Source organism: Aedes aegypti, chromosome 3 (assembly GCF_002204515.2).
Source record: "Aedes aegypti strain LVP_AGWG chromosome 3, AaegL5.0 Primary Assembly, whole genome shotgun sequence".
NCBI lineage: Eukaryota > Metazoa > Arthropoda > Insecta > Diptera > Culicidae > Aedes > Aedes aegypti.
Window position 1 is genome coordinate 368,603,145 of NC_035109.1, and position 12,504 is coordinate 368,615,648.

General features: G+C 40.2%; 1 protein-coding gene and 1 pseudogene across 2 annotated transcripts; one reads left to right on the plus strand and one right to left on the minus strand.

The window, feature by feature from the left end:
* Positions 1 to 6,639: 6,639 nt before the first annotated feature.
* Positions 6,640 to 8,461, plus strand: LOC5564749 (probable cytochrome P450 9f2). Its single transcript, XM_001649047.3, has 2 exons — positions 6,640 to 6,896; positions 6,957 to 8,461. The coding sequence occupies exons 1-2, from the start codon at positions 6,685 to 6,687 to the stop codon at positions 8,350 to 8,352; spliced, it is 1,608 nt and encodes a 535-aa protein (XP_001649097.2). The 5' UTR covers positions 6,640 to 6,684; the 3' UTR covers positions 8,353 to 8,461.
* A 422-nt stretch (positions 8,462 to 8,883) lies between these two features.
* LOC5564754 lies at positions 8,884 to 10,667 on the minus strand (annotated as a pseudogene). Its single transcript, XR_002501367.1, has 2 exons — positions 10,411 to 10,667; positions 8,884 to 10,348 (listed from the first exon to the last, which is right to left on the minus strand). The product of XR_002501367.1 is annotated as a probable cytochrome P450 9f2 (transcript).
* Between the last annotated feature and the right edge of the window lie 1,837 nt (positions 10,668 to 12,504).

The window sequence follows — 12,504 nt, forward strand, 5'->3', positions numbered from 1 at the left end:
TCTAGACTTTGAGAATATTTTTTATGTATCGAAGCAAATTTAACATGACTCTTTTTATTATCAAAAATATCTTCAGTAGTTACGATATTTTATGTTGTTGTATCTATCGTGAGAAAACCTCGCTTGTCACACACAGCATCAGCGTCGTGGTTCTGACTTCGGTGAATCACGCGACAATCGAAAGCCTAACCGCCCGGCTGTCGATCAATTGGTTGCTGTTAGAACTAGCATCCTGTTTTATGCGATAAGCGTAATTTTAAGACATTTCCGTTGCAAAAAATACCGTGATATAAAAAAGCATCAATATCCTGGAAATTCGATTCCCAAATTCGTTTTTTTTTCTGAATAATGCAAATAATGCTGTTTCAGCTTAAAGCAACATATTTACTGCATTCTAATTACTCATGTTTTTTTTAGGATACCCTGTGACTTCAACTCCGCAAAAAATAATTGAGAAAGAAAAACGGGCATTTTTATCAATAAATTAGGCTTAACTTTCAAGGAAATTCGGCATAGCCCAGCTTTCTTTGGATCAATGGCAGAAATTTAATCTATTGTGGAAAAATGTAAATGAAATCGACAATTTCCTTCAATAAATTTATTGATCAAACAATATTTTTTCATGAAATCTTATTATTTGTACCAAATTTTTCAAAAAAACTCTTCGATGTTCTTTATAGAATTTTAGTATAATCAAATTCCTCAAGGAATATTAAAGGGTGGCTTCAGACCTTTTGCAAATCTCTTGGAAATTAGTCTAATAATATTGTGGGACTTGTTCATGCTTTCAAAGCGAATTCTCCCTGGTGGACATCCATTTTTTCTATGCCCACTTTTTATTAGCAAATTTATTCCAGAATATATTCCTGGATTTGCCTTAACAATGTTACTTAATCTTTCAAAAGTTTAGTTTCCCTCACAATACCTCCAAACAATCATAGATTCTGTCAAATCTTAAACTAAGATATTTCGCTGAAAGTTCTTCTAGAAATTCTGCTACGATTTTTTTTTTAAATAGTCATCCCAAAAATTTTATTACAAATTCTTCCACGAAATTGTTTTCAAAATACATCACAAATTGCGTCAAAAATTCTTTTATATTCTTCTTCCTAATAGTAATTTTGCTTCAAGTCCCGGATTATTCAAAAATTGGAATGAAAATTGTTTTCGAAATGTCTTTTGCCTTCAAATCTTCGGAGAAAATTTCTTGAAAAACCCCAGGAAAACTTTTGCTTCCGAAATCAGCCTAGCGGTTAAGGAATCTGTAGAGAAACATGTAGCAGGGTAACTGGGAAGAGAGAAAAGATTTATTGATATTCATAAAGAAATTTGTATTGATTTTTCTTAAAACACTTCTCTAGAAATGATGCTATCAATTAATGTTAAGGTTTTCCGGTAGAATTCTAGAAAACCCAGAAGTAAAGGAAGAATAGCTTTCGATGACAATTTCTGAACAAGATTCTGATATAACTTCTTGAGAAATATGTTTAATTTGTAAATTCATCAGAGAGGTTTAAACTATCCAGCAATTTACCTCTAAAGCAAAGATTATAAATTATCCTCCATTGTATCATTGCCCATCTATTGTTCTACCTACTTTAACATTTTGTTGTTTCTCCTTCCTTTGCATGATGCTTTGAGGAACTTCGTACAAAAATCTTTCCATACTCCAAAAAGCAACATTTTAAAGAATCTAAAAAAGGTAAATTATGAGAGTTTTGAAAAAATACAGATCTCTCATACGTATGGTTGCTGATTTCTGAAAGTCTATCAGATTTAAATTCGTTAAAATCTTACATTACGAATTTTACCACATCTTCGGTAATGGTCTTAAAAAATGCCGTCAATATTTTCGCGTTAAACTTCTACAGAATAATTAACAATAGGCCCTTCAAAACAGTTTGTGAAAATTTCTAAAGGTAGGAAAAATGGGTACTTTCTGCATCAATATGTTTACCATCGTATCATGAAACTTCGGAGTTCAATCCTATCTAAGATTTTAGTTACAAATACTTTCAGTAAAAATTCCATCCGTTTCAACACAAATCATTTTTTATTATAAAAGACGAATTCAAAATAATAAGAATTTTTGTAGTGAATCCGACAAGGACCACTTAAGCTTTTCTGTGAGGTACATTGCTGACTAGTTTCAGAAATTCTACGGTTCAATTCTTGCATTTTACGACAGGAATTTTGGTATTTTTTTCTGAATTATATACACTACCCGTCATAAATACGGACTCACTCAAATAAGTATTGCAACACTCAGCTGAATAATGAATCACCCCCGAAAAGTTTAGCATCACCTCAAAACAGGTTAATTCACATTGCTATATCACGAGATCCTTACGACTTGCATAGAAGCGATCTTCAGCAAAGTTGTTCAGGGGATCAAGGACATCCGGAGAGCGAATAGTTTAGTTCGCGATTTTGCCGCTAGGTGAAGCTAGTGAGCTGGCAAAATTGAGCATTTCAAAATAGTTCTAGCTTTAGATCCATAAGAGATATAAAGTTCGGGTCTTCGGCAAAGTTGCTCAGGGGTTCAAGGACATTCGGAAAGGGAACAGTTTAGTTCGCGATTTTGCCGCTAGGTGGTGCTAGTGAGCATGTAAAACTGAGCATTTTGAACTAGTTCTAGCTTGTGATCCATAGGAGATAGAAGGTTCGGGTCTTCGGCAAAGTTGCTCAGAAAGTCAAGGACATCCGGAAAGCGATCAGTTTAGTTCGCGATTTTGCCGTTAGGTGGCGCTAGTGAGCATTTCAAACTAGTTCTAGCTTGTGATCCATAAGAGATAGAAAGTTCGGGTCTTCGGCAAAGTTGCTCAGGGGTTCAAGGACATCCGGTAAGGGAACAGTTTAGTTCGCGATTTTGCCGCTAGGTGGCGCTAGTGAGCATGTAAAATTGAGCATTTTAAACTAGTTCTAGCTTGTGATCCATAAGAGATAGAAAGTTCGAGACTTCGGCGAAGTTGTTAAGAAGGCCAAGTACATTCAGAAGACAAACAGTTTGGTTCGAGATTTTGCCGCTAGGTGGCGCTAGTGAGCATGTAAAACTGAGCATTTTGATCTAGTTCTAGCTTGCGATCCACAAGAGATAGAAAGTTCGAGTCTTCGGTAAGTAAAGAACAGAAATAAAGTAATGGATATCCAAATATCAATTTTTTTGGTACCTAATTTTGCCACTAGGTTGCACTAGTACGCATATTTAATTAAATATATGAAACAAATTCTATTTTTCGAGCCAGATGAGATAGGAAGTTTGAAACTTCGGCAAAGTTGTTCGGAAGGTCAAGGGCATCCAGGAAACAGTTTACTCTGGAGGGATGACTGTACCTTAACATTATGAATTTGATAAGATAGAGTTTCCAGAATGCTGTTCAGAAATCCTTTGACATTTGGAAGTTGAAGTGATTAGGGATGGAATCATATTAAATTAAAGTGATTCAGGTCTGATTGATTTCATTTTCAAGAGATTTAGGATTTATCTCCAGTCATTTATGTTTGATTCGCTTCATATCCAAGTGATTCAGGTTTGATTCGCTTTATATTCAAGTGCTGCAGGTCTGAAAGTGCCTAGTTTGAAATGCTCAATTTTACATGCTCACTTGCGCCACCTAGCGGCAAAATCGCGAACTAAACTGTTTGCTTTTCAGGTGTCCTTGAACCCCTGAGCAACTTTGCCGAAGACCCGAACATTCTATCTCTTATGGATCACAAGCTAGGACTAGTTTGAAATGCTCACTAGCGCCACATAGCGGCAAAATCGCGAACTAAACTGTTCGCTTTCCGGATGTCCTTGACTTTCTGAGCAACTTTGCCGAAGACCTGAACTTTATATCTCTTATGGATCACAAGCTAGAACTAGTTTGAAATGCTCAATTTTGCCTGCTCACTAGCTCCACCTAGCGGCAAAATCGCGAACTAAACTGTTCGCTTTCCGGATGTCCTTGAACCCCTGAGCAACTTTGCCGAAGACCCGAACATTCTATCTCAAGCTAGCTAGAAGCTAGAACTAGTTTGAAATGCTCACTAGCGCCTCATAGCGGCAAAATCGCGAACTAAACTGTTCGCTTTCCGGATGTCCTTGAACCCCTGAGCAACTTTGCCGAAGACCCGAACATTCTATCTCAAGCTAGCTAGAAGCTAGAACTAGTTTGAAATGCTCACTAGCGCCTCATAGCGGCAAAATCGCGAACTAAACTGTTCGCTTTCCGGATGTCCTTGATCCCCTGAATAACTTTGCTGAAGATCGCTTCTTTGTAAGTCGTAAGGATCTCGAGATATACCAATGTGAAATTACCTGTTTTGAGGTGATGCTAAACTTTTCAGGGTGATTCAATATTCAGCTGTGTGTTGCAATACTTATTTGAGTGAGTCCGCATTTATGACGGGTGGTGTATAAGCTGCAATTATTCAAAAAAAAATACCAACAAAGTTCTTTCAAACCTTTTTAGTAAGTGTTTCTCTAAAATTTGGATATGGAGTGATTTGTAGAAGATTTTTTAATACTATCCCTCAAAATATTGATTTATTCCTGGAGTAGTTTTTGAACCAAAAAATGGAGAGTGGATAAGTTTTTAAATGTCATTATGGAAGAATTTTGAGATCACCTTTAGGAAAAAAATTGGAGTAATTTCTAGAACCTAAAAGAAAAAATGATGAAACTTCTGAATATTTTTTCTTGAGATGTTCAAGAATGAATTCCAAACTCTCCGATCTGATCTGATGAAAATTTCCTCAAAAAACTCATAAAAAAACCGTTAGTGTGGCTTAAAGAATGAAATCTATTGAAAATAATTCTCTAAGAAATTTCTGAACAAATTACTCGGGAAATCTTTAACTTCAAGCTGCGGAAGAGTTTTTCACAAAACAGTCCAACGTGTTCTGATAGGAACTTTATTAGAATGTTAGAATACCTTAAGAATTTCTTAGTTAGGCAATTTTTGAAAAAAAAAAACATAATGCGTAAGAGTTTTGAAGGAATGCGGGATGTTGCTCCTTTATTTCAGAGAAATCTAAAAAAATAATTATCGGTAAAAAATGCACATAGATATGCGGAGAACTTCTTTGAGAAATTATGAATAACATTTTCCCAATTGATTTATTTTCAATTGCTAATGAAATTCTTGTGGAATATTACGAGGAATCCTTAGAGTCCTAGGATACCGGAAAGAATCATCTTTTTTAGGAAGTCTGATTAATCTGTGCTGCGATTTTTTCAAACAACCCTGTAGAGAAGCTTTAGGAAGAACTTCAAAAGCATAGTTGAAAAAAAAACTGAAGGTGGTGAGCTTCCTTGAATTTTGTGTTCAATTTTTTGGAGAATCAGTTATTCCTGTAAATCATTAACACGTTGTAAATGAACAACTGGAGGATATTTAAAACTGACAATTTATATCTCATAAGTACGAGAGGATCTTACAAGAGAAATGATTAAAATAATTTCTAAAGCATTCGCTGGTGGAATTCTTCATTAGATTTTTAAAGCAATATGAAAAAGATTCTTCGTGAAATTTTTAAGTGGGATTAGAAAGTCTTTGACAGATTTTCCATGGGAATCGCAAGACAAACTCAGTGACTACTGGTAAAGTCATTCTTGAAGAAAGCACTGAAGAGTACGAAAATAATTCATGAACAAATTCCCGCAGGAATTCTCGAAGGAATCTCTTCAAAGCACATGGTTGAATACCTAAAAAATTGTGGAAGTATTACAAAGGACATTTCGTGTAAGTTTTTTTTTCTAGAATTCTTGAAGGATTTTTGACTGGATTTCAAAACGAATGAATCTTTTCCGCAGCAAAATTGAATTCACAAATATCACTCATGTGCCACAAAATAAGATAAAATAATAAATAAATTAAACCAATACAAATCTGATAAAAATAAAATTTCTGATGATAAATTTTTGAAAACCGTGATTATTGCGACCGACATTACTTCTGTAAAACAAGTATTTGCTAGGCCCCCCTAGGCCCCCTCCAGAAAAAAATCCTAGCTACGCCAATGACTTTCAACAACAAACTGGATCAAAAAAGTAGTGATTAGAAATCAAGTGTAAAGTGAATACATAACTTTTTGTGTTTAGTTCATCTTCGTGGTGCTTTCTTTGCTTCAGGGTTTCGTTTTTACTACCACAGAAAAAGAGCCATCTATTGCCTTTTCAGTTTTGAATATCGCCCTATTAATCTTTGAATAGTTAGAGGAGTTTTAAGGAACCTATTCCAAGGCACAACTACATGTAACTAAGCCGGTCGAAAACACAGAAAACATATCCCCTTTCAATTCAACTGTTCAAAAATGTAGAAAACCTAACGAAAATCAACAAACAATAAATGTTATCTATTCCCACAAAGAATGCCACTCCCAGCTAGAAGAAGAACGCAGATAATTTCTCCCACTCAGATAACGCAAGGTGTTCTCCCTATATGCATATCAACACAGTCTCCAAGCAAACAAACTCACGCTCCTTCTCGGCAATGACTATGAATTTTCATTATCAAGACATCATGATGGAAGCAGTTTCAATAAAGGTATCACTCTCCCATCCGCTGGCCACCCCTCGTATTCGTATCTGCGTATCCCATGCCAAATTCAGTCACTGGGCCATATCAATTTATCACTGATTATATTTAAACTCGCTGCTATCGCCGCACCCGTCCAGTTTCGTATCAAACCTCAATCGGAATGGAAGTGGAACTCCTACATGTGGGAGTACTGGTGGCGATCGTCGCCTTTCTGTACCGCTGGATAACGCGCAACAATGACTACTTCCACGATAAACCGATCCCGTCGATGGCCGTTACGCCGTTCCTGGGTGCTTCGGGACCTCTCCTGCTGCGAAAGGTCACCTTCAACGACTTTGTCCAATCAATTTACAACAAATACCCCGGAGTGAAGTAAGTATCGCTGTGTTTGACGGTCTTCTCGATTAACTCACCGTTCCATTATCTACGCAGAGTCTTCGGCATGTTTGACACGATCACGCCGTTCTTCGTGATCCGCGATCCGGAGTTGATCAAGCAGATCGGCATCAAGGATTTCGATCACTTCGTGGACCACCGTCCGACGTTCGGACTGGACGATGAAACGGCGGAGCATCCGAAGGCGCTGTTTCGCAAGACGCTGTTCTCGATGACCGGTCAACGGTGGAAGGAGATGCGCGCTACGCTGAGTCCGGCCTTCACCGGCAGTAAGATGCGACAAATGTTCTCGCTGATGAGCGAATGCTGCGACGAAATGATGAAGCACTACCTGGACAAGGCGAAGGGTTCGGGAAGGGTGGAAGTCGAAATGAAGGATTTGCTGAGTCGAATCAGTATCAATGTGATTGCGTCGTGTGCTTTTGGAATCAAGGTGGACTGCTTCAAAGAGCAGGAACATGAGTTCTTGTATCACGGCAGGAAGATGATGGGCTTCGGCCGGCCGATTGTGATTGCGAGGATGTTGGCCATGCGTGTCTTCCCGAAGTTCGCTGCGAAGTTCGGAATCGACTTGCTCGATCGTGAGCAAGCGAACTACTTCACACATGTTTTCCAAGAGACTATTAGGGCTCGGGAAAGCCATGGTTACATTCGGCATGATATGATCGACCTGTTGCTGCAGGCTCGCAAGGGTACGCTGAAGTATCAGGAAGAGAAGGATGACCAGGAAGGGTTCGCCACCGTACAGGAGTCAGATGTAGGCAAAGCAGACGTGTCGAAGAGTATGACCGAAGCAGAGATGATCGCACAGTGCTTGATATTCTTCCTTGGTGGATTCGACACTGTGTCTACCTGTGCCATGTTCACTGCCTACGAGTTGGTCCGCAATCCGGAAGTTCAACACAAGCTGTACGAAGAGATTAAGCAGACAGAAAAGGAGTTGGAAGGAAAGCCGCTGAGCTACGATGCACTTCAGAAGATGAAGTACATGGATATGGTAGTGTCGGAAACACTGAGAATGTGGCCCTTGGCTCCGGCTACGGATCGTCTCTGCACCCAAGACTACACCATTGATGACGGCCAGGGCGTGAGATTCACGATCGACAAGGGAACGTGCGTTTGGTTCCCGGCAGCTGGACTGCACCACGATCCACAGTATTTCCCCAATCCGGAGAAGTTCGATCCGGAGCGGTTCAATGACGAAAACAAGCGGAACATCAACCTGGGAGCGTATCTGCCGTTTGGTATCGGCCCAAGGAACTGCATCGGATCGCGGTTTGCGCTGATGGAGGTCAAGGCCGTCATGTATTTCATTCTGCTCAAGTTTTCGTTCGTCCGAGGCGCAAAGACCCAGATACCGATGCAGCTACGGAAGGGATTTACCAATCTGGGTCCGGAGAATGGAATGCACGTGGAGCTGAAGCTGCGGTGAACTGCGGCGATAGATAAGTTTCTTAGAGAGTAGATTAGATAAGGTGCCTAATAAATATTTTTCTGATGCGAAACCGGTTTTGCGGTTATCGATCGTCTGTGTCTACGAATTGTTGATTTCTTTTACAATTCATTCGCTTTTTGGACTTCCATCTGCTCTTAATCCATGTAGAGATGTTTTACCGATTGTGGAACTGTTCTTCTTGTTCCCTCTAATTAAAATTTCCGAACTTATTAAGAGAATACGTGATTCTTTGCACATATAAGCATCTCATAAAACAAAGGATGATTTTGATAAACGTATATTCTGGATGTCTGAGTTCGCCTTGTGGTAACGCCTTCTATGAAAAAATAAAGCCATGCTGAAGATGTCTGAGTACTGTGAGACTTTTTAGACTAGAAATTTTCCTGATACAGCGAAAAGTATCGTGGTGTGTGCCCTACTTTGTCTCTCTCTCTCTCTTGTCAGTAGAAATTGTCGGCTATTGAAATTGAGAAAGGTTCGATACCATATAAGGGTTTGTTACACGTATAATACTTTAAAATGCGTTTATTTCAATACATATTATAAAATTTGGACAAAACCCTATTCATCTATTCATCTCAGCTTCAACTCCACGTGCATTCCCTTCTCCGGTCCCAGATTGGTAAACCCTTTCCGTAGCTGCATCGGAATCTGGGTCTTGGCACTGCGAACGATCGTAAACTTCAGCAGCGTGTAATACATGACGGCCTTGACCTCCATCAGCGCAAACCGCGAACCTATGCAGTTTCTTGGACCGATACCGAACGGAAGATACGCTCCCAGGTTGATGTTACGCTTGTTTTCGTCGTTGAACCGTTCCGGATCGAAACGCTCCGGATTCGGGAAATACTGAGGATCGTGATGTAGTCCAGCGGCCGGGAACCAAACGCACGTTCCCTTGTCGATCGTGAATTTCAAACCCTGACCGTCGTCGATCGTATAGTCTTTAGTGCACAGACGATCCGTAGCCGGTGCCAAAGGCCATATTCTCAGAGTTTCGGATACCACCATATCCATGTACTTCATCTTCTGCAAGGCATCGTAGCTCAGTGGTTTCCCAGCGAGCTCCTTGCTCGTCTCCAACACTTCTTCGTACAGCTTCTGTTGAACCTCCGGACTACGAACCAGCTCGTACGCCATGAACATGGCACAGGTTGATACGGTGTCAAACCCACCGAGGAAGAACACCAAACACTGCGCGATCATTTCCGACTCCGTGATGTGCTTCATCACTTCAACCTTCCCCATGTCTGACTCCTGAACGGTGGCGAATCCCTCCTGATCATTTTTCTCTTCCTGGAATTTCAGAGTGCCTTTGCGAGCCTGTAGCAGCAAATCAATCATATCGTTGCGAACGGTTCCATGACTCTCCCTAGCCTTGATCGTCTCCTGAAACACTTGAGTGAAATACCGGGCTTGCTCCGGATCAAGCAGATCGATCCCAAACCTCGAAGACAACTTCGGGAAAACACGCATGGCCATCATCCTCGCGATCACAATCGGTCGTGCAAAGTCCATCATTTTCTTACCGTGCCGCAAAAATTCGTGATCCTGATCCTTGAAACAATCCACCTTGATCCCGAAGGCGCACGACGCGATGACGTTGATGCTGACTCGGCTCATCATGTCCTTGACTTCGACCTCTACCCGACCGGAGCTCTTCGCCTTCTTCACATAGTGATCAATCATTTCATCGAAGCATTCACCCATCAACGAGAACATCAACCGCATCTTGCTTCCGGTGAAGGCCGGACTCAGCGTAGCGCGCATCTCCTTCCACCGCTGACCGGTCATCGAGAACAGCGTCTTCCTGAACAGGGCATTCGGATGTTCAGCACTTTCTTCATCGAACAACCCGAACGTCGGACGATGATCCACAAAGTGATCGAAGTCCTTGATGGCGATCTGCTTGATCAGTTCCGGATCGCGGATCACGAAGAACGGCGTGATGGTTTCGAACATTCCGAAGACTCTGCACGTAGATAACAAGTTATGAGTTGATCGAAGATCTACACACAAGCACCAAGTACTTACTTCACTCCAGGGAATTTGTTATAAATCGTTTGGATAAAATCGGGGAAGCTGACCTTCCGCAGCACCAGGGATCCCGAAGCGCCCAAAAACGGCCGTAACGGCCATCGACGGGATCGGTTTGTCGTGGAAGTAGTCATTATTGCGCGTTATCCACCGATACAGATAGGCGATAGCCGCCAGCACCACTGCCAGGTACACAAGATTGACTTCCATTCTGGTCAAAATTCGAAACGAAACTGGTCCGGCGCTGATAGAGCAACGAGAGACAATCAAAATTATGATAAATGATTTGCAACAATTGGTGAACGGGGCCTGTTTAGGGAAGTGGAGAGGGCGGCACAACCCGCTTGAAGTGGACGGTGTCATGATAATGGGAATCCATATATGGCGGAAATGGAGAAACTGAGTTTGTTTGTCGGTTTAGAACTGGAAGATAAGCATACATTTATATAGTATCTTTATATAGCGATATGCATGATGATTATTTTCCTCTGCAGCACTCGATATCTTCAGCGGGCTGCACAGAATCCTAACGTTAAACTATCATCTATCATCGTCATCCACGTTCGAAACCATGGGTAAAACAAACGTTGGCAAATATGTTGTGCACAGTAAAGCTAAGAAAAATATAACCCTACGGCAAAGACAAATTAAAGCCCTCTATGTCCCTTCCAGTTGCCCAAAAGTTTTATGGCTCATAAGGTAATCTAGAATGCGATCTATCAAACTTGGGCAGTGCTGGGAATGGTAATAGTAGTAGGCTTAAATAACGCGAAAATCACGTGGCTTTCCCAGTACAGTAGTTCGAAAACGTGAATCTCATCAAGTAGCCTATGTTGGGTACATGAATTTTCTAAATCGTTAGTGCCATTGAAGGCTCTTAATACGGGTCCGGAAACTGAAAATTGAAAGCTACTATGTTAAGGGGGCAGGATCCGTCACTGATATCGGAATTTTCAAAAGCAGTTTTTCGTTCAAAATCAAGAAAATTCACAGGAAAATGTGTTCACTATATTGTATTCTCCAACTGAAACACAGTGAACACATTTTCATCGAATTATTTTCTGTTTTGAACAGAAAAACTGCTTTTGAAGTTTCGATAATGACGATGATTACAATGACGGAGCGTTGAACGTTAAATGGTCTCAAACGCAAAGTCGTTACTACAAAACTAAGAAAGCTTTCTGTCTTTACAGAGCTGCGACTGAGTACCTTACAGTTAGGATATTAAGGCCGCACGGAACGTTATCATAATCACCCTATCCATTTGAAGAACCAAATCTTAAAAACCACTCCATATATCGATGCGAAAATGTACCACTGTGATTCTATATACAGTCAGTGACATAAGTTAGTAACCAAATGCTGTTTTTCCATACAAAATGCCTCAGTTTGGGGTGCTGTATCTCAGCTTCTGGTAGTCCGAATTGGCAGAAATTTGAATGACGAACTACAAATAACTTGAAATTTGGCCTGTACGGAAATTATTACATTACAGTCATTTTACAAAGAGTCTCAGAAGGTTGTTCAAAGACAAAAGTTAGTAATCGAAAGACTTTTCAATTTAATTCGAAAACGGTAAGTCGTGGAAAGTTGGTATGTTCTGCAAATTTGTGTGACTTCTGAAATTGAAATTTGTGGAACAGATCAATTTTCCACGACTTACCGTTTCTGAATCAAATTACAGATTCCTTCGGTTGCTTACTTTTGTCTTTGAACAACCCTCTGAAACTCTATGTAAAATGGCTGCAATGTAATAATTTACTTGCAGGCAAAATTTCAAGTTATTTGTAGTTCGTCATCCAAATTTCAGCCAATTCGGCCTACCAGAAGCTAAGATACAGCACCCCAAACTTGGGCATTTTGTATGGAAAAACAGCATTTGGTTACTAACTTATGTCACTGACTGTATGTAGTGCACAACCCAATAAATTTTCAGCTTCATCGGTTCACTAAAACTCGAGATTTGCTTTCACAAAGTTTTGATGATAATTGTTAGAGTGAGACAAAAGATAGGGAAAATAAAACGGTCTCCCGTGTCACCTTAACCCTTTGGGGCCTGATTTTTTCCAAAAACTATTAGACAGTTTTTTG

Bases quoted from the DNA above. Each gene is read 5' to 3' on its own strand.
- LOC5564749 (XM_001649047.3), top strand. From the start codon at position 6,685: ATGGAAGTGGAACTCCTACATGTGGGAGTACTGGTGGCGATCGTCGCC. The intron at 6,897-6,956 runs GTAAGTATCGCT...TTATCTACGCAG, and splicing joins AACAAATACCCCGGAGTGAA to AGTCTTCGGCATGTTTGACA.